Source organism: Ctenocephalides felis, unplaced genomic scaffold, assembly GCF_003426905.1.
Source record: "Ctenocephalides felis isolate EL2017-DRISC unplaced genomic scaffold, ASM342690v1 CF-g0.4_SCAFFOLD_01492, whole genome shotgun sequence".
In the NCBI taxonomy this organism is placed as follows: Eukaryota; Metazoa; Arthropoda; class Insecta; order Siphonaptera; family Pulicidae; genus Ctenocephalides; species Ctenocephalides felis.
This window is the reverse complement of record NW_020537646.1, coordinates 7,805,740-7,829,325: the sequence shown is the minus strand read 5'-3', so window position 1 is coordinate 7,829,325 and position 23,586 is coordinate 7,805,740. Positions and strand designations below refer to the sequence as shown.

The following is a 23,586-nucleotide window of genomic DNA, read 5'->3' as shown; positions in this document are numbered from 1 at the left end:
TGTTCTATTCATTCCATGTGATCAATTAAACTTTAATAGTGCAATTTCTTGGGTAGATGGTGCATTCTGTGCTCGGACTTTGTGTGCTTTCCAGGTCATAAAACTAAAATATATTACTCGACGAATCCGACTGTCCAATTACACAGTTTAGCACTCTAAACTGCATCTGCGACCGAAAATGTCGTAGAATCAAGATAAAAATGCATTAAGAATTTTTCTTAACAGATGAAAGAACTATAATCGACATGGGGTAAAACTAAACATCGAATCAACAAAGGAAAAAAGCATAAGCTGAAAAAGTACTTATAATTTTTTTTTTAGCTTCAAAATCACTTCATGTCATTACAATTTTTTACATACTACAATCTATATTTCACCAGATGCCAATATTATTACCATGCCATTTAAACATAAAAAAATTAATAATTTTATTATTTTCATAATATGACAGGCAATAAGTATTTTTTATACAGTACTCTAGATGTACACTATAACTTTAATGTAAACCCATAACATGAAATTCCATTACATTCAATTCCCATTATAATATATCTATTTTATGACATTGCTACTACCGTAATAACACTGAATGACCACTAAGGAATACATTATATCTAAATTTTCTCCGAGTATATGTCGTTATAGTTATTTACACAGGGGTTTCAAGAATAAGAAACTTCAGTCTGTGAAAAAATATACAGAAAATAACGTTGGAGAAAGACTACACTTTGGAAATGCAAACAATGACTGGCCAGATGTATTTGTAGACTGAGAGAAGTTGAGTTATTAATTGCAAATCAGTTATTATCTTCAGTAAAATCATTACAAGTAATTGTAGTATTATTTTAATTATTTTAGACCATTTTTTAATCGTATTACTTCCCAAAAATATTCAATCATATAATAATTCTAAAACTTTTGTTTCTAATTTGTCTAGAAATTTCGTCTAGTTGATGTGAAGCTTTAAGGTTGGAAAGTATAAGTTATTTAATAGTAGCAAAATTTTTATATTAAATTTGAAATTTTGAAATACAAATACATATAAAAACTAAGCAATTATATATTGAATATTTGATATTCAAAGAATCAAATAAATAATTATTCTAATATATTTTATATTTGCAAATTCTGTTTTAAAAGCATATCTTAGTTCAAGTTTTTTTTATAACTCTGAGAAATGCTGCATTTTTTACTATCCGTGTTATTTTTACCAAATTTACTCGTCGATACAAGTTCATAAAGACCAGATATGTTGTCCATAATTTACTATCATAAAATCGCATCCAAATTCATAAAATAACTGCGGATTGCGAAAATAACGACCGCAAAGGCGGAAGAGGGACAAATATTTTTCATCTAGGTAACCAGAAAGTCCGAGAAGCGCGCCGACCCATGAAATAACCATCGCACTTTGAAATATTTTCTAGTTTCAAAAGGGAAAATTGTCCTTCCGATGTATGAAGGACTCGTGAAATAGCCATGAAATAAATTGATGGATAAAATACTGCTTAGAAATGTATTGCAATAACATTCAGTTGTCACAAGTTGTTCATTTGGTTACTATATAATTTTATTTTCAATTCCTTTTTTTACTCTGTATTTTCAAAAATTCTACTAGATTAATATGTTTCTCTTAATAATATATTTATAATAGTCGGCTATTTATCGAGAACCCCAGAAATTTCTAACCCAAAACTTTGGTTTTGTTCTGTTTAAGTTTTCCGTAGAGCTTTCGGTTCCTCGATTTTCTTGTTTACCTATATTTACGCAATGCCTATGCTAATACAAAATTTATTAACGTCGTCTTGAGATTAATGTTTACTTTTCCTTAATGGAGAATAAAATATTGGTCGAAATAAATAGCTGAAGATTTAGTTTAAGGCGATTTGAATTATGAACTTGAAATGCGCAATACCAAATTAACATAGAAATTGTAAACAAGCTTGTTTCTTGTTTTTGTGTTAAATACAAGCCTAATTTTTTGTTTAAACAGCTATCAAAATCAGGTGTTGTAATAATTAGAATTTGAAATTAGAAAGTAACCTAATGTTTTTTTTCTTATTTGAGATATATTTTTATTCTACTTATAAAAGCTCTCAGCAGACAATTAAACAATAGTTCAACAAATTTATACTTTAGCACGATTTGGGAAATAGTTGAAATCATTTTCAATTTTTAATAATTAAAATAATGACCCGTAAGTTTAATTCTCTAAAAAGTTTTGATTGCAATGATTGTAATTGTTTTTATATAGGAAAAGTTCCCCATTATATCTTTAGAAGAATAAATCAAATATTTTTATTTCTAGAGGTACAATACAATTGAAAACAACTTTGAACAAATCTTTGATATATAAACATGTTGACTTTAGAAGATTTGTAGAATCTTGTTTCATTCAACTAAAATTTAATTAATCTTAGTTCCTAAATGCTCATATCAACAAAAGTCTTTCTTCTATATTTAAAAATTCCAAATCAAAACTCAATATACGTTTCTACACCTGATTCATATCTTAATAATTCAACAAAGAATTTAAACACAAATAATAATAATACTAATCATGTAAATAATATGAGTTGTAGTATTTTCATTCAGCGTTCCCAGAACGTTTTCTACGTGAAATAGCGATTAACAATGAGACAAATCATCTATTATCAGTCTATTCAATAAGTTTTAAAAGTATTTAATCCCACAAATACGAAACACTAATCGTCTAATCGAAAATCTAATCATCATTTAAGGAAACATTCTAATACAATGTGTTCTTTCGTCTCTCCCTAACGAAACAAACTTTGATTATATGAAATGCTTTTCTTGTCGCCGAAGGAACTTTCGAAACATTTAGAATACTCTTGTTGAACTATTTTAAAATAAGAATTTTGAATAAATAAACATAAGGACTTATTTGGTTTCTCATTTTTTGTATCAAATGCATGATGAAAGATGTGAGTGTTTATATCTTATTACCACAGTGTAATTTGAGAACACAATCCTAATTTGTATATCATTATATCGCCCATTGAAAAAAAAATATAATTCCCCAATTGTACAATCGAGATAATTGTATGATTATTACTTATTTCAAATTACCTCCACATCGTTCATTGTGTAAGAAGGCTGGTAAAAAGCGTTTTCCTCGGAAAATCGAGGAGAAGAGAAAAGGTCCGACTCGTTATTGCAGCGGAAGAAGTTTTCAGACAAACAATTTCCACAAATTACAGAATAGAAACTCTAAGAAAAGGTAGAAATTCTGACAGAATTAATGGCCTTCGCGCTTATGAAATGTTGCGTTATTATACAGTCGGTAATAAACAATTTAGCTTATTATTTTGCACGAAAGTAAAATTAAGTAATACCGGTGCTCGGTGTATATAATTAAAATATTATAATGATTCTTAATTAGATAAAGTGTAAAATAGGCTTTAGCTTCACAGTTGCCGACCTGAATACAAATACTTTTATATGAACTTATGTATTACGATAAAACGTGCGTCGCAAATTAATTTAGGACAGGCGTTTCTAATAACTTTTGCTTAATATTCACCTTTTGATAATGAAAACAGTACAGAAATTAATAAATGCGCTGAAATAATTAAGGAATAATAAAATCAGTTATTATAAATCAAATTATAAACATTATCTAAATTTTAACAAAGTGGCATTATACTTTAAGGTATATAATCATACTTTATCGTCTTGGAATCAAATAATCCGGAATAACTTAAAACGTCGATAGTTATAAAATTATTTGACATTATTTTGAAAATTATTTTTAAAATTATGTCAAACTTTAACGATAAGACATACAATATTTATTAACTACCTAAACTATTTTTTAATTAGCTATTATTGCAAAATTCCCTATTTATTTTTATTAGAAAAAGTCGTATTTGCAACAAATCAGGAACATTTATTTAGAAACGCAAACTATATAAATACAGACTCTTTGCTTTATTTTTTTTACCGCAAATTTTTTCAATGAGCCTTAAAATTCAAGCTTTTTTTTTAAATCTTACATCTAAAGACTTTGATTTTTAATTATTTGCGGTTACTTTTGTTGGGTTATCTAAAAAATTAGCAAAATTTGGATACATTCATAAAATGTTTGTACTTTCTATTAAAATCTACATACATACGCAGCCGCACTGTTTCCGTGTTTTTTGTCCCCAAAACTATAGAAGTTACCGTGATTTTATTCAGATACACAAAAACCTAGTTTTTATTCCCGTTTTTTTCCAAAATAGAAACCGAAGAAATTTTTTCCCCTTGGCTATAATTGGCATACGTTCCAAAGCTCGTATTGCGCAACCCACTTTTTATATATTTTTGTAAAAAAATCTATGTACGGAACTTTATAATCTGAGCTAATCTCGTAATAAATAATGTCTCATAAAAATTTATGAATGTTTACATCGGTGTTATCGTGATAACAATTACAACGGTAGAAATAAATGTGCGGCTTTTCCAACGAGAACTTTTTAATCTGTGCAAAGCTCCTTGGTATTAGCTGTCGGAGTTGTCTAAATATAATCAAAGATTCTCAAGTGAAAAAAGAGATATATAATTTAATATACATTTTTTTATTGGACCAAATAAAAAATAAGTTTAGTTTTATAATCCTAAAAATAGTGTAGAAATGTTAAGGCACTTTAGTTTCTATGTTCATTTATACCTATTTATAATTTAATTCTGTATATCCCATAAATATGTTCAAGTTTCTGTTTAGCATTCACAAAATTCCCAAGGCTATACTTTAGCAAAATTTTCCATATCTGCATTATGCCCTGAGATCGGATGAAATTTTCTTTTATGATCATAAAATGTATTGTAGCAAACGCATTTTATTTACTAAAGAATCAATATCTATGTGTTCACCTCACGATAATCGGATTAAATATGTGAAAAGCTTTTATATCGAATAGAAACTTTGAAAATTTGTATATGATGATAATGCATAGATGAGCTATGTGAATTTTGAATATAACGTATATTTGTTTTTAATTTATTTAAGCTAGTTTTAATGGAATTTAATTATAATATTGAGCTTTTGATGATTAAGAGTAAATGGAAAATTGCATTTTCATGATTTTACACGTGATTAAATTTTCTTGTTGATTAACGTTTACAATCTTTATGAATTGTCATATATTGAAGTTTTAATTATATATTTCATAATTATTGTACCGGCGTAGCTATGACAATTTTCTCATAAAATATGTGACTATTCTAACAAACTAATTTGCATTTTATAATAATATATTCTCTACTTATATAAAAAAATTCATAAAATATGTATTTCCATCGAACCAATATTTTTATTCAATATAATGATAAAACCGTATTACAAAAACTTGCACAAGTTAGCATCTCTATTTTATTTTCCCCAGAAAATACGTTTTTATTCAAAAACAAATTTATAACTTTTATGTCTTTTCATTTTACATATAGACAGCTACAGTAATATTCAATTTACATTTTCATTTTTTATGTTTCTCTAATAGAAAAAAAACATTTCTCATATATTACAATATAAAATCGAATGTGAAATAAAACATAAGTATATGTACAGGTAGAACATTTTGTTGTCCTTCTGGGACATATAGAAAATGAAAGAAAAGTAGTCGTAACCGCAAGGAATGAAACAAATACAAATACGGAGATAGGAGTAATAGAAATATTTTGTATCAGAAACGTAAATACAAGAAATTTTGATAAAATAATCAATATTCTTGATAAATACTGCTCTTCTACATATTTGCCTATTCGAGAGCTGATCAAAATCAATGCATGATTCAAATTATAACTGTAGTTAAGAAACTTTCCAATGAGTAATAATTATATTAAAGTATACATAGATTTATAAGATATATTGTATACAGATTAACATTATCAATTTACCATATCTAAATTTATTTCACTAACTTAATTTTTTTTAGGATATGAAGATAAACTGGCCTGCACCAACTCCGCCGTCTTCAGCGCCGAAACAGGACACAAGTAGTAAGTCTTTATTTTTTAATATATTTGTGTGTATATATATATATATATATATATATATACACGCAAATGATTGATGATATATAAAATTAATATCTCCAGCAATCGCATATATCTTGCGTTACTAAAAAACATTACAACTCATCAATCTCAATAAATGATTAAAAAATAAAATTCAAATGAAATTAAATCGACTGTAAGCAAAATTACTGGCGATTATTTATTTAAAAATTACTTTTTCCTTCAAAACAGTGTGCTTGAGTTTATGAAGTGTGTTTTATATTGAAAATAATTTCGATATAATATAATCGTGGGTAATAGTCCGATATGGTTAGGTGTCAATTTTTTGAGACATCCCACTTTAGCATCTTGTGGAATCAAAATTTCCATTATTTTCAATTTTGATATTTTTCTTTATTTTTAAAACATTAACTAATAACTTAACTCAACTATAATATAGTATTTTTTCCACGGCCTTTTAAGAATTGTATAACATTCAAGCCTCGAGACAAGAATTCCTTCTTTATAGGAAGTATTATTAACAATAATTGTACTAGCTATAGAAAAAAGCGGTTCAGAGACTATTACCCCTTTATAGGAAGTATTATCAACAATAATTGTTCTATTTATAAAAAAGCGGTTAGGAGATTTGAATTAGAAGCTATCTGCAAAGTTATTGTGCGATAAATTTTAGGTCAATTTTAAAGTGTCGTAAAAGAAAGCGATGAATGTTTTTACTATCCATTTTTTACCACTTGTTTATTAATATTATTAAAATACAAAACAAAAATTAAAAAATATAAAAGTTCAAAATTGTAAAAACTGGCAGCTGATAAAGTGGGCGATCTCCAAAAATTGGCTCCTCAGTCTTGACATGATTTCAACCCTCCTAGCCATCGGAAATGCAAAAAATAAAAAGATTATTAATCTACAATGATGTCGGAATCGTCCGAACTAGCGATGAGTAAAAATTTTTTTTTACAAATTGGCGACTGTTCGAAGAAAAAAGTGTTTTTTTACTGTTTTTTGCGTTTTTCGAATTTGTTAAAAATAGTAAAAATTGGAATTTGGGGAAATCCTAGTTCGGTCAATAGATAGGTCTATATATATTTTAAGTGAATCGGTCGAGTAGAACTCGAAAAATCGTGTCAACAGTACTTAAAAAGTGTGTTCTGAGAAAAACGCATTTAAAGTTTTGCGCGAAGCCAAACCAGTATGGAGACCGAGTCAGTAAAATGCCTATATCTCCGAAAATAATTCAAATTTTCAAAAAACTTTCCGTATCCATGTTCTTAGATAGCTTTGAAAATATGAAATAAAACAAATCGATTTTTTTTAATTTCTACACTTGAATACCCCCTTAGATGCAAGGCGACTTAAATGTTCCCAATTACCTTGTTTTTTATTGTTCTACTGTATCTTTGCAATTTGCGATGAGATACTTTAATAAAATAAAAAAACAGACAAGACATTAATTTTTAAACTTCGATTCGAGAACCGTCCGAGCTTCGCGTCCAGTTGCCCAAAAATCGCAACCTCGTCGCCGGCCTCAATTTCCCACCCTGGTGGAGGTGCACTACGCACTCCGCACTCGACTTTTCCGATAGTCAGTCGGCGCCTCTCGCATGTTTTTATTTATTACATCACAAGCAGAACCTCATCCGCACCGGCGAGGCGTTCGTATAAATCACGACGAGATTTTACATTTACGTGCATACTTGAGTATCCACATACTAGTCTGTACGATCACGTGTAGCATACGTAACGGCACTTCGTCGAATAGTAAATTATTTATAACAAATCTAAAATTTATCACTCGAGGAAGTCGTGTGGGTGAGCTCGATCTTCGGATAACCGATGGAAATTTCAAGTATGGAAATAAATATGAGATTGCTGTTGGACAATATGAGTTTGCTTTATTGCTTTTCAATCAGCATATTTTATAGAACTGATGTGGGCGGCAGAGGAGGACTAGAACTCTCTATAAAATGGAAGTTGTATTTAGCATACACTAAGTACTATTTTACAATTTTCCGAGTTAAATTGCTGTTTAAGCACCAATCATGACGGATTATGAGAAAAATTTTACCCCTAGGACTAGAACAAAGGATACATATGTAAAATAAAACATTCACCTATTCTTTTTTTCTATTTATATATATTTGATAAGCACGACGAGGAGATAGTGATAAATGACAAGTCAGATACTGACAGAACGACAAACAGCCTGTGACAGACTGATAACAACGCGTTATTAGGCTGTTGCCGGAACACTGACACGTGACATGACATTTACATTCCTAACGAAAAGAATTCGAATATGTGACACATATCCCACACACGAAATACCCCCACACACTGGGATAGGATATTGCGGGGAAAGGCGATTATATTTCGTCAACTCTTTCCCGGATCGATATGGAAAGGAAACAATTTTTGGAATAGTCATGGATAGAAGATAATTAATCTAATAATGATACTAATGATCATTATATAGTTGCACAACAAAGTGTACAGCACAATATATATATATATATATATATATATATATACATATTTCTACCCCCATATGAAATTATCTACGCATGAAAACACTCATGCATACAAGTAATATTTGTATCATCGACATAAGAACAGAGAATATAAATCTACAAAGAAAATATTACAAGAAAATTATTTCCCCAGAGCTTACCAAAAAATATTTAATTTACTGTATTTTCCCTTGTATTCTGCAAACAGCCTATAAATTATACTCCAGATGTAAGTTTGAAATATCAAGATGAACATAAAAACGAACCTTGAGCTATATGAGATATAAAAAGTGAGCTAATTCCGTCTGCTTTTACGATCGAAATGTATACTTTATAATGTTAATTCTAAGTAAAAATAAAAAAGAAGTCAAGTTTCAATTCATATCTTGTAGGCGAGATGAAAAAATGTTTTATTAATTATTAGGCGGAAAGGAAGAAAAATAGTGTCAATAAACGACAATGAGATTTATTAAATTCTAGTTTTAGTTTAGTAATTTTTTTGTTTTACAATTTTAATGCATAGTGACAGGGGTCTTGGTCTTATAAGTAAAATTGGTTACAGTTTGGAACAAACTTTATCAAAATAAATAACAAAAAATTATATCGCCATAATTTTGAATGATGCCAAATATCAGTTCTTATTAATTCAGTCTTATTGACTATTTTCACATATCAAAGAGTTCATACAACTTCCCTTAATGCAAAATGTCATTTAATTTTTGTATGTTGTAATATGTGTTTTAAATAGGGTCACATACAGAACAAGTAAGAAAAACCATTTGTGAATATATAAACGGATAGTGATAAAATGAAGGAAAACGATACCTCCAAATGCAAATACTTCGTTATAAAATTTCGCGAGCTGTATAAACGAATAAATCAAGAACACCATGGAGCACCATGGTGTCCTCCGGCTGACTTCCCATATCGATAACCTCCATAAAAGAATATAAAGCAATAGAACATATACAGAATGAAGGATATATACTACCGGTAACACTGCACGATATGTGACAATTCCCATTCAGACAAAATTTATCTTTTTCTTTGCTCGCACTCGATTCTAGATTCCAAAATAAATATATATTATTTACGAACTCGAAAATATGTAGAATGTTGTCAAGACGTTTCGAGAAGGTAATGCGGATATTGATCGATTTGGATGAGGATTGAGATTTTTGATAGCAACATACCGGAGTCAGTTCAAAAAATATTATTGCAAGCAAAAACAATTAGATACGAGTAATGTTTTACTATATGTCCTTGGTTTGTAGGCACGAATAAGTAAAAGACAACTGTATACAAGGCCGAATTCTAATTACGACATCAATGGGAAATTCTGCGAGGAGGTAGTATTCACGTTTTCCCGCATCTTCGCGAAGCAGGAAATTGAATTTCCTCAACTATGCGGTGCGGTCGCAAAGTTTTCGCCGCAACGCAAACCCGCGACGTTTGTTTAGCGTCGCGACGCCGTCGAGGCCAGTTTCGCTTGTTCGAGAAGAATGGCTTTGTTTGCTACTTAACGCCATGTTGTCTTTCTAAATACTACGACATTTAAATAGATTTAATAAGGAATCAGTAGAAAGGAATCAGTGAAATTGTAGGAAACGAGGAAAATGACATTGATTAGCTACGTCAGACATGACCAACATCAACAATATTGCTGCAATTCAATTGCATCATAACTGCCTTTGAAATACCTTAAAAAATGGATGTGTGAAAAAGTGGTGATTAGACTTTGGCAGAGGCAGATCTAATCGTTTCGGAGATAAGGATCTAAATGTGAAAAAAAATGGCAGTTTTTGAGAGAACCAAGTATCCGATTTGAATGATTCAAAATGCTTGTATTGACGAAACGATTGCTTTTGAGGAAATAATTTGTTGTTCATTTCATTTTTTTAATTTGCAAAAAATATACAACTTAGTTCAACTAGTGGCAGATTACTTTTTGATCGAGTACGCAAATAACTAATTAATATTGTTACACTATTGTACTGATTATTCATCTATTGCTTAGTACCGTTTTTAAGCTTTTTGAAAGGATTTTCGAGTCAGATATTGAAAAAATAACACAAATGCGTAATTATAATATAATGGCATAACAATTATTTAAACATTTATAATAGGTTGTTAAATATAATTATTATATTTAACTACCTATTATAATTAAATAATAGTTATTCCAGATTCTAATTAAATAATTAAAATAATTAAATACATTACTGTTCATAGTTTTGAAAGTTCAAAAACTTCACTTAGATAAATCTCAATACGAGACAATTTGGGTCAGTTTAATGAATTTTTGATGAAATGACGGACCCCTCGATAATTCAGCAAATTTTCTGAGTAAAAACTTAAAGGAATAAATTATATATTTGTTTTAAATTTATATTGGTAATTAAAATGCAAAACTTCCCGTTGAATTTAACGATCCAATCATTTCGTTATATCTGTATAAATCAATATAACTATATTGCGAGCAGGTATTTAGTACGGTAATGAATATAAATCCAATACCACCAAATTAGTCATCAAGAGTGTCCATTTATACGGAAACTAAATTGTACAACTTCCTATTGATAGTATTTCTGTATTGTCACGTATCAGATGGATAATGGAGAAGCTTCAAGATCATGGGATATTGGGAATTATAATGCTAAATCTTTCATAGTAAATAGTATTCTTAAAAAAAGAAAAAACATTGATACCAAAATAAAAAATATTAATGTAACCATTATTTTAAATTTTGTATGATAAAGAGGTACAGTGAAATGGTGAAATATTGGTGATTTGAATAGACACGTACTATGGGTACGATATTTGTGATTAAGCTAGATGTATCATTCCTTCCCAGGGTTAATTACCGCACCCCCTGTATCTTCCATATCCATATGACTTACTACATATGACTTTCCTTTGTGTCATTTTTATTATACTCATGCGCCACATTAGAGAGACTTCGGCAGTTACGCGAGTAGATTCGCGGTCCATCCAATTAAGGCGGACGGGAGGTTCGCGCCCGTAAAGTTGGAAACGTCGCCGCCAACTCGTTCGCATCTCGGCGACAGACGAACTTTGCCGTTATTTATGCTAGTCATATAAATGTTTTAACCACTGAACATTTATATAGCGAATTCCGAGAGATTTGAAAGGAGATACTTTGATTTTTTCACATACTTAAATTTTGACAATGACAGTGGTTAATAAGATTTATATTTAATTAAATCTAAATCTTAATTATATATTTTTGTTGAATTACAATCTGTACAATCTATTATTCTGAAAAAATTAAGAACAACATGTAAAAAAATATTCATTTTTGTTATAACTAATTTAATGAAGTTACTGGCCATGACTCGTACAAAAAACTTGCAACAATTAAGGAATGCCTTAATTTTCAAGTGTTACAAAAAACTTTATTATTACAAAAGTATAATTGTATACTTCCCTAAATCCATTTCCGTTGCTTTCCATTTATTTCAACATGTGACTATACTACTACCTAGCTCTCTCATAAACGCGTTTCGATGTGATGTGGCTAAATAAACCGAGTTTATTTAGCGTGGAAGATTAAAAGCTAAATCTGAGAATTTAGGGACAACATTTTCATGATGACTCGCATGGTGCATGCCGAAGTTTGTAGCGAAATGGTTATTTTTACTCGTAAACTGAGATTCCGACTATAAAGTGTTTAATATCGTATGGGCAAAAGCAAATTCCTCAAAAACTTTGAATGAGGGGATTTGAATAGTTTACTGTGACAGGGATAGTCGACATATTTATAGTAGCTGTGAACGAAATATACAAATTATATATATATATATATATATATATATATATATATATATATTTGATTAGCATGTGCATACTCAGAAATTAAAAAAAAAAGTATTTGTGATTGTGTGTTATTTATGAAGTTTTCTCGAAATTAAGTAGTTCACTTATCTTTTATCGCCAAATTTCAATCCCTATCTTCCTCCATCCTAGGTCGATCTCCGACCTCTCGGTGCATTTATCTGCGGCACATTCATCAGCTGTTTTCTTCCGACTATTATGTGCTTGAAAAGCGCCCTGTCCTGTCCTGTCCCTGTGCTCTCGGCTCTCGGCTCCGGGGTTGTTAATATCCTTCGGACTTTGCCTTTTGTTCGCACACAGAGAGAGCAATCGCAATACACCGAGAGAGTGGCCGGCCCACCTCTTAGCGCCACCGGGAAGTACTCTCGGACAGAGCCGACCAACTTATATTACGCTATATTTTATATTAATTGCTAAGCGAGTAGGTGTACTGCAACCGGGTGATCTATGGCAGCCGCCGAATGTGCTACGTAGGCGGAATTTTGCTTTAATTTTGGATTAGCCGATGATGGGGTCGTGCTGATAGTTTCAGGAATACTGTGCTGGTTATATATTGCAAAAAATTGTATTTAAATGGGTAACGTTTCTCAGAACTCATCATTATTTATTGGTTAAGCATCAATTGGATGTAACAAGTAATATATTTGGGTGATCTTTAATATGGATTTTTCGAATTTGTTTGCTCTCAGGGGATCAAATGCTTCTAAATTGATGAAAAAATTCTTTGGAAGTATAAGCTTTTAATATCAACTTTAAGGTAGTCTAAAAAGCAAGAAAATTTGAAAATATCCATGTTAAGTGATATAATATTTAAGTGATATTAAGTGACATTAGCGGAATCATTAATTTTTCCTAATCCTTGTTGCGTTTACAAACGTGGTTCATTATCATTACTATTTGACAGTTTACAAAATTTAATTTGAATATCTGATATTCTATTTAGCTCTTAATTTTTTGTATTATTTATTTTGTATTTTTTTTATTTCTCTTCTACTGTACCTTTATCTGATAATTTTTAATTTAATGTTATTTTTTGTTTGTTTTGTGAAATTAAATCATATTTTCTTGTTATAAAGGCATAATTGAATAGCTCACATATGTCTATGATGAGACACTGCTAAAATGAAGAAACAGAACTGTTGGTAGAATAATTTCTGCACTAAACCATCAAAAAGTTTTTCAACAGTAAATTTCTCACCAATTTCACTAAATCCCCCAAATTAATCCTCGCGTCCTGTAAGACAAATAAACAATAATCGGTCCTGTATTATTTCGTTTTCCTCTATCCTTGCCCCGAATCTATTGTCCTGAACTCTCCTTGTGCTCGTACATCCTCTTCGGCTGAGTAAACATCCCCCTTGTGTCGTTGTGTGCGTGTTATGAAAACAGTGCGTGCTTTTCTTTCTTTTGTCAGTGATATGACCATATGACGTCGGCAATAACAATTTTCACGCACATCTGGAGTGAACTTCCGCCGAAGATATTTAACAAGAGCCAACGAATAGGAAAATATTTTCTTTTCGACGAAAACGTTTATAGGTATAGGCTTTAAATGTAATTGTCTTATCTGGATTCTCTTTTTGAGATGCTTTCTCGAGAGGATCAAAGTGGTGGAGAATTTTGGAATGGATAGTTGGTAGTGATGTTGCAGATAGTAGGTAATATTAATAAATGCTAATTTGCAAGTTAGTTCATGGAATCATACCACAGAGTCTACTTCTATATTGCATATAATTTGATGTCTGATTGCATATCATTATGCTTCAAAAGATTATAACCCTTATTTTGGAAACAACTTTTTTTTCATTTGCTCTGCACGACATACATTGCCCTTATGTCATTCTTAGCTAAACTAATAATGAGCAATGTTTTTTATATTAACTTATTATTAAGATTATTATTGTTATTATAAAAAAGATTAAAAAATAAAATATAGTTGAACAACAAATCAAATAGCCAACATATTAAGGATTTAGTAAGAAAATCAGTTTTGGAATTTTGGTAAAAAAAATATTGCACAAAAATTGAATAGTCACTGCAACATTCTAAAAATAAAGCCCTTTATAAAAGACAGCATAAAACTACAAATAAAGTATACTTATCTCTTATAATAATTTTTACCATCGAGCTTTTTCCCTGTCCGAAGATGAGTTCGTCCGTTGTTCTTCTGTCTTGTATCATTTCGTTTGTGTTCCCCGTGAGTGTTTCCTCCTGGTCTGGAGATCATTTCGGGGCTCAAGACCGTACCGACCTCACTGTAATTATCTCGGATAATAGCAAAGGATCCCATTGCGGGCGATTGGGTGATTCTAGGGGGCGAACGACTAATGGGATGGGTAATCTAAGAAGGAGGCTCCACCGGGTGGACAGGGTCGGAATCGGAAAGAAAGTAATGAAAAGACACTAAATGACAATATATTTTATTTCTAATCCAATATTCCACGTAGTAGATAATATATTCCAATACCCATAAGGTCCCATGTTCTGGGATTTTACCGAAATTTCGCATAGAAATAGAGATTTGGAATAAATTTGGCAAGAAATCGAATTGTTAAAAGATTTCAATTTTGCTTGTTAATTATTTATATGTAAATCAAGTAATACGATTAAGTTTTATTCGCAGATTGTTTTATCAAAAATATGATAACTTTTCGATTGCTTTTGTATTCAAAAGCAGTTCGATCATCATTATTAATTGTGAAAATTACAAAAGTTTATTATTTTCATACGTCCTAATTTAGTATAAAAATGCAATAAAATGCAGGTTTATTAGCGGGACTACTAAATATTCATGTATACATTTATCTATATACATTTTAAAATTTTTATAATTTTTTATAATATTTTATATTTGATAATATTTTTATTTACAATGACAATAATTTGTAATTTTTTTGTTACTTTTGCGAAATATTTTTTCAAATTCATGCATGAATAATTCAGTAAAATCTGTTTATCTTATATTATGTTTAATGCAATATTCCTGTGTATATTTTATGCCTACATTTGATTACAATATCCCAGTACCTATAAATTCTTGTAAGTAGATCGACAATGTTACGAGGCAAATAACCATTTTTGCGACGCTTTTATTATCTTATAAACTGTTTAGATCTCAATACTATTCGGTAATAGGGTACACTGAACCAAATTGGATGAAAAGACTATATAATCATCGATTAACTTGCAAAGTTCATTACCTGTTGACTCCGGAACATACTTTTTGTTTTTATGTACGTCTGAGAAAATATATTTCTTGGAGTTTTGATAGAGTTTGATAGGAATATTTTGAATAAAGGAGGAATGTAGAATTTAGAAATTTTAATCACCAAATGGCTAATGATTCTAATTGCATCTCTAGAATAAAATAAAATTGAAATTAGCAATTTAATATAAAAAATCTAATATAGGCCAAAATAAGAACTGATTTATTGATTTATTGATTAAAAGCAGTACTAAATTATAGAGCAAAAGTTTGAAATTTAGTATTGATTGAATTCAAAATGCCTTTCATTTAATTAATTTAATATTTTGTGGTCATCATTTCACAACCCTTCATATTTTCCAAGAGTTTTTATTTGTGGTTTTTATTACAACGAATTGAATATTATTCCGACTCAGATATGCAAGCTCGCTCGGAAGTATGCGAACTACAATAACCATAGCGAATATTTTAACCACAAATACAAATGTTTGCTTATTTTCTATTTTAATTTGCAAACATATATGCAATATCTAAATATTTTACATATCGTGAAATGAATTCAAAACATTTGCAATATCGTAAATTTTAATAAAACATTGCCCGTGTTTACCATTTCAATTTAAAATGTAATAAATGGAATGAAATAACGCTCTTCATATTTACATTATTTTATTGTTGATAAATTAAACTCATCGCATTTTTATTAATTTTTTAATAGAAGCGCGTATCGTATTTCATGAGCAAAATCTGTTTGTTATGTAAACGGATGCGTGAATTTTGAAATTTATTTTAATAGTCTATATATTTAAAAAAAAAACTCGTTGATAGAGAAACACACGATAAACTCAGTTGCGATTATCATGAAAATTCCTTCGATTATATATCAAAAATAATTTTATTAATTGACATATGAATGTCAATTTTATTAATTGACTATATGAAAATAAATCATATAGGAGAAAATTATGTGGGATATATGTGGAGGAATGTTTAGTGAAATCTGAATAAATCTACATAAACAGAAAGACATAAAAAATAGTTTTTAATAGATCCTCATAGAGGATCCCTAGTAGAGATATCTTGGATTTTGTGAAAGTTTCTTTATCAAAACCAATTTGTTCAGACAAAATTACTAAAATCGGAAACATATTTAGAGTAAAATTAATTATCCTTATTTGAATTCGGTCCTGGCTGTATCGCATTACGGCAAAGTTGTATCAGAGCGTTTAGCGGTATTATTCTTCTCTCTCAAAAAATACACGTGCACCTCTCAATGGTCAAAAAGGACTATGCATATCCTTGAATATACACTTATCTAAACCTTTAAGTAGTTCTTGTTTTCTTTTTATTCAACGGGATCATGATATATTCGGAAAAAATATTTTCGTTTAACGACATGCGCGAATGATGGCTTCTGCCTGGACTTCTTATATATACATAAAAAATTAAATGCTAATTTAAATATTTTTTATATTAATATTAATTATAATATGAGTTTCTAAAAATGCATCAATTTTCAACATTAATTTGGAAAAACATGACTTAAATATTAATTTCAAAACGCCTATTTTGGCGAGTCCCATACATGTGCTTCCGCAGTGCGTTTAACCTGCGTTTATCGGTCGTTTCAGGTTGCAGTGCAATTAGTTGGGGCGGCCGCCTGGAAAATGACTCTCCGTTAATTATCCTCCAAAAACCCCCAAAAATTTCAGTAACTTTTGTTGGAAGTTAAAATATCTCTATTATGTATGAATGAAAAGTAGAAAGTAAATAAGATTAAAAGTTATTTAAGAAATTTAAAAATATTTTTAAAGTAAAGAATAATATCAATTACGTTTCACTCGACCTCAGGAAAAGAAGAGGATGAAAAAAACGTATTAAACGATATGTATTTTTGGGTTACTAATGGCTGAATTCTAATATTTATTGCTCTTTATTTACCATAAAACTATCCAGTAAGTGTCGAGCAGTTGCTTATTGTCGTCGCTAATTTGCGAGGACAGTGTTTAATGCATCTGTTGTGCGTTTGGATACTATAGAACATTAATAACAGCCTTATGGCACTAGCAAATTATGTAATGTGTCCTGTTGTGTATATATTCCTGTATATGTGCCGTATTATTATTTGGGTATAATGTAGTTTGTATGCGCTAATTAAATTCTATGCCCGAATGTTTCTCATTATAGATCATACAACCGCATACTGAACAATACACAGACCGAACTAATAGAGTAAAAGCTGGTGAACGTTTACTTCATTGTATTAAAATTAATGGAGAAATTATTGAATTTGAAATGACGTGTTGACGTAATATATTGTTTCGACAATTGTGAATTAATAAATGAAAGAAAATAATTCTTTCTATGGTTGACTAATCATCGTCATATCCCTGGTTACGTCTTTTTAATCAAAATTAATAAAAATTGTACTTATTGAATAAAACTTTTCATCTATGTTTATTTTAAAATTTTCATTTTGATTTTCAGTTAAAAAACGTTATATTTATAAATTGACATATTGATCACACATGTTTTATTTCACTATTTGTATAAATTTATTAATCAAGATTGATAATTAAGTGAATTAAATATAGACTTAACTAAAATGTAAAATATAGAATAATCATAAAATTCGCTACGAACTTATATAAAATTGACCAGAAAATTGACCGAAATCAACTGATTATCGTTTATGTACAGATGCAATATAAAATTAACTTCTATTTTTTATTTTATAATTTAAGTCTACTATTCTACACAAAAATATAATATTATATAATACAGCACTGTGATGATGAATTGAGTAGAACACAGAAATTAACTGACTAGCGTTTACGTACAGATGCATTATAAAATTAACTTGTATGATTTTTTTTTATTTTATTTTTGTAGCATTTACTAGATGAGGTGTCATCATTAAAACACCATTAATTAATTAATTTTAATGAAAAAAATGTATCTAAATTTAAATCTGTATCCCTATTCTACCGTGTATGTTAAGCCTTAGCTTGGCCTTAGCGTTTGTTTAATTTCCGTTCGAATCGCTTTCGATATTCTCTCAAATATTAATGAATTGTGACAAGAAGTTTGCTGCTTCAGATTGACACAGCCGCCTTCGCACATATTAGACTTTGATCGGGTTCTGGAACAAGTCTCGTTCCGGAGGCCCCCTTGGAACACAGTGCCGGTCCCCGCCGGTCCGGTGAAGTCTTCGCGCATTGAAAATTTCCGGGGCGTTTTGTTCAAAGTTTCCGTTGTTCGCGTAGTACGTTCGCCTAACACTCGCTTATTTGTACTGTGTAACCTGACGCAGCCGAGAGGCAGAATATTATAAGTTAGTATGATTAGCCGCCGGTGTGAGCAGAGTGAGTTCTCCTATACGAGTATGTGGTTCGAGGGTAATCAGGCAAAGTAAGTGGAATGATAGTCAGCCAAGCAGTTAAACTTAAGTCGGCAACAATTTCAAAACCCGGAATACATCTAGCGCGTAACATTTCAATTTAATATAATATCCTCCACCTTAACCTTCGTTTGCGCGTGCTCTACCTCTACGAGAGTTATAAAATTGAATTTAGACGCTTTCGCGATTAATATGACGTTAAATCGCTTTCGGAATTTGGTTACAAAGGGAGATTATAATGTAAAGGAATTACTTAATCACCTGGCGTCAAGCTGTTTATTCAATGTTAAGCATAGTTAATAAAAAAAAAACAAATTTAGTCTTATATTCTCCTGTGTTTGAAAATTTCATTATCTGTGGTAATTTACAATTATTAAAAATTATTATATTATTAATAAAACATAAAATCCCCATAACCACATGCAAGATATGTTTTTAATACCGATGAGGTGCCGGAAGGGGGGGTAATTTTAAGTAAAGCTCTTATTTTTCTATTGAATAAAATTACCAATAAACTGCAATTTAACCTGAAACTAAAACTTCTGAAAGATATAAAAAATTTCAAATTTATTTTGTTGTGAATGAATATCGATATAAACAGTCATGTTTGTTAAAGTTTTAAAAAATTGACTTAGAAATAAAATAACTAATAACGTACGTTCAGTGATTGGACCCATCAGCAGGAAAAATTATCATATTTTATTTAAATTATCATATCAACTAAATTTAAATTAAAAAAAAATTTAATACTAATATTAAAACTATTGAATATTTTGCATGGTAAAATTAAAAATTGAAATATACACCGTCGTTTGTATTTAAATTTACTGAAAATCTAAAATTTTATGAGCTAGTATGCAAAACGAGTGGGTACTATTAAATTTACTATTATTTTAGTACGGCATGCAAATGTATCTATGCAATTACTGCTATATATATGGAAAACAACAAAAACACGTGCTGAAATATATGTGTTTTGTTAGTATATCGGTGTCCGAGAGACAATGGATAATTGTGTTTTGAATGCTGTCGCTATACTTTTATTCACTTGAAATTGTTTCAATGTTATTATTTCATTAGCCTTCCCAACGCAGGATAAACACAGAAGATAATTAATACATGCGTAAATTGCTGCTCACATTAATAGGGCACGTGGCCATCGCGATTTTTGGAAAACATATTCGAGCAGAACATAAAATATAAAAAACCTTTGTAATTACTTGAAAATATTGTGAATGGAACTTTTATAATTTCTCCAGATTTGTTTTACATCTGCTAAGAAATTTTACATTTGCCATTTTCTAGTTGGTTTGAAGTGACATAGCTAAGTCGGATTCCACAAAAAGTTAATGTTCTCTTTTAAAGTCGCAAATGCAATACTTTCGCGCATGAAATATGAAGGTAATTTAAAATTATTTATATCGCCGACAGCAAAATTCTGTACAATGTCTCCTGAATGCGATTTCGGAATTGAATGGCTCTAAATAGGAAAGCGCAGTACTCGTAGTGGAGCAGCATGCGCCAGATGCACATGCACGCAGTTGTAAAACAAAATTTAATTACTTTGGGAATAACAAAGTCGTTAATTATTCAAAGTAGGGTGCACATAAACGCTATTGCACTGTCCCGACTGCCTTCGACGATTTATATAAAACGCAAGCGGTAAATTGCGTTCAACAAACGGATTGATCAATGTGTATGCACATTGTATGAACTTCTGACTGACATCAACACCACGACTAACACTTTTAGCGAGATTAATGGCTGATGGATTCTTTACGCCTCTGTGGATAGCAGGATTTTAAACAGATAAAAATTTAATTGTTCTTTTTTATTTGCCAATCATAATTTTCACCGTGTCATTGGGAATCTCATATTATTGAAGGCTACAAGATAACATTTTACATTTTTTCTAATTCAAAATTAGGTTTAATAGCATCGTTTGCGATATATTTTCTTTGTTACTGTGACAAATTTTATATTATTTGTATGTACTTTAACTTAACTCTTTTGATTGCATAGGTTATTTTCTTCCCTGATCAGTACCTTTAGATGAGTTATTCTTATAGTTCTCATAAACAGAAGGGATAAAGAATTTTAATCCAGTACTTATATTAACAATTTCAACAAGATTATTTAGACTATATTATAAGCAGTTATATATAGCGAAATTATCAGGCGTTAAAAAATTGACAATTTTCTATATAAGCATAATTATGACATAACAATTTTCGTTTTTATAAGTCCTTCAGAAACGAGGCTGTGCAAAAATAATAAACAATGATAAACTTTATTTGAAAAATCCTAGAAAATGTTTATATTGAAATGTTGTTCATACAATGTGCTACAACCATGTATCCAATTACTGACTCATTTAAATGAAAACAATCTCAGCCAATCTTCCTATTTATTTACATCCATCATATTTACATCCCGTTTGCAATGTTTGCTCGTTCATTTTTTATAAGAAGGAATTCGGTTTCGTTACCTCGGCAGCAATATATTCGTCTTATTTGCAAACAGCAAATAAACATGTTGACTGTTTCTATATTTCAGCAGTCAATAACTCCTTCTCCTCCTCCATCGGCGTCGGCATCATCTGTAATAGTGTCGGGCGGCGGGTACATTATATTAACTCGATACCGAAAATCTACTTCGTAACCGTATCGTATTAATCAAGACATCATGAATAACATATAAAGCATGCACACACGTACGATTTATCAATATTTAATGTGGCGTGTTAAACATTACTCGATTTCTCTCTCTAGCCAATGTAGTCAAGAGTGGATGTTCTCCGACACCGTATTATTTACGCCGAATACTGATTTCGGGCGAACGAGAGACGACGTTTCCGAATGCTCCCTGATTTTGCTACATTTCTACTTTTGCATTTTATAGAAAAATATACCAATATAATAAATAAATTACAATATAAGATAACAAATAACGTTCAAATTTATACATATATTAATATAACTTTTCTGAAATTTAGGAGATGCTAAAAAAAATGCTCAATTTTAAGACGCCTTGATTTTATCATCTTGATTCGTCCATTATGGTTCGTTCTATATAATCTATTTTTTTCATTCATTTTGAATTTAATCCTACATAAAGTACGGAGATTTTAATGCAATTTCAGAGAAGAACGTTAAAATATTTCACAATATATTCAGGTTTATATTTAACAATTCACCGTGATCTATTAACCTTATATATGTAATATAAAGAAACTAATAAAATATGTCGTATAACTGTAAGAATGTAACTAAAGTCTTCTGCAAAGCAATTCTTGTCTTATCATTCTCTCATACATGAAATTGGAGTTACATATATATATATATATATATATATATATATATATATATATATATATATATATATATAAATTAAATCCTATGAGTAATGAATATATGTAAACGTTCTTAGCGTAACTTCTCCTCATTAATATTTCATGATAATACTAGACTCAGGGAAGACTAATTGTGCAGTGATCATTTCTTACTTATTATTGTCGGTAATTATTAAATTGCAAAATCAAATAAATTCTATTTATATTATTTAGTAACAAAATGTATATTTAAATTCAAATCGTCACTAATACTTGAGCAACTAAAATTTTATTACCCATAAATAATTTTTATATATTCTCGTGTAGATGAAATAATTTGTTAAATAGTAATATATTCATTATATATGAATTATGTCCTTATTATTATTCCAGGATAATTTCAATATGAATGCAATAATGTTTTTTAGTTTACTGTAATTCTGTGTATACGGAAACGTGAATTCATTTATAGCACTCATTATAAAATTTTGTACTTGATCATATGAATTATGATTTAAAATCTATATAGCTATGTTTATATTAATCATATATATTAATGACTTATTTTATCGTTATTCGCGAATTTTTGTCAATCATAGTTTTATGAAATTACTTCATAAACCTTATATATTTACAGTATATCTAGTATATCACGTAGACTAAATTACTTTCCCTACAATTCGACTATATTGATTTAGTTTCTTTTTTTCTTCTAAAAGTTAACGCAATAATCTTTAAAATTGAGATGGTATTAGAAATTAAGATCATGTATAAGACAAAAATGATATAGAAATAGAAGTAGGGACTGCAAAATAAAAATTTGCATAAAAAATAGCATGATAAGAAAGTTTTTGATAAATATACTCTTATTGATAGACTCTAAATTTTTGACTCGGCATGAATCCTCCAAACCAAATTTCTCTATCCTTCAGAAACTCATTCCATATAACTAAAATTTGGTCAAAATTAATTTGGAAGTATGCTCAAATCTCCGCCAATGGCCAGAAAATTTTCTGTTTCTCAAGTATTTTTTTTAATCCTATACTTTTAGTTGTTATTCACAGGTGTGATTATAATAAAAATATAGAATAAATATAATGAAGATTGAAAATTTTTGCGTTTGATGGTCTTCTGAGTATTCTGGCATGTGTACTTTCAAAAAATGTATGTGTGTATGTGTGGGTGTAGTATGTATGTACGTTTGGATACAATTTTTCGTTCACGATTTCGATAGCACTGATAAATCAATAATTAAAAACACATTTGA

General features: G+C 29.7%; 1 protein-coding gene across 1 annotated transcript in view; it reads left to right on the top strand.

Annotated features, from left to right (window-relative positions):
- The window catches only part of LOC113370267 (nucleolysin TIAR-like), a 515,419-nt gene that overhangs the window by 91,684 nt on the left and 400,149 nt on the right, over positions 1-23,586 (top strand). Inside the window, exon 3 of the mRNA XM_026610940.1 lies at positions 5,937-6,000. Within this exon, the coding sequence (XP_026466725.1) occupies positions 5,940-6,000 (61 nt within the window). The 5' untranslated portion in view covers positions 5,937-5,939. The remainder of the gene's footprint in view (positions 1-5,936; positions 6,001-23,586) is intronic.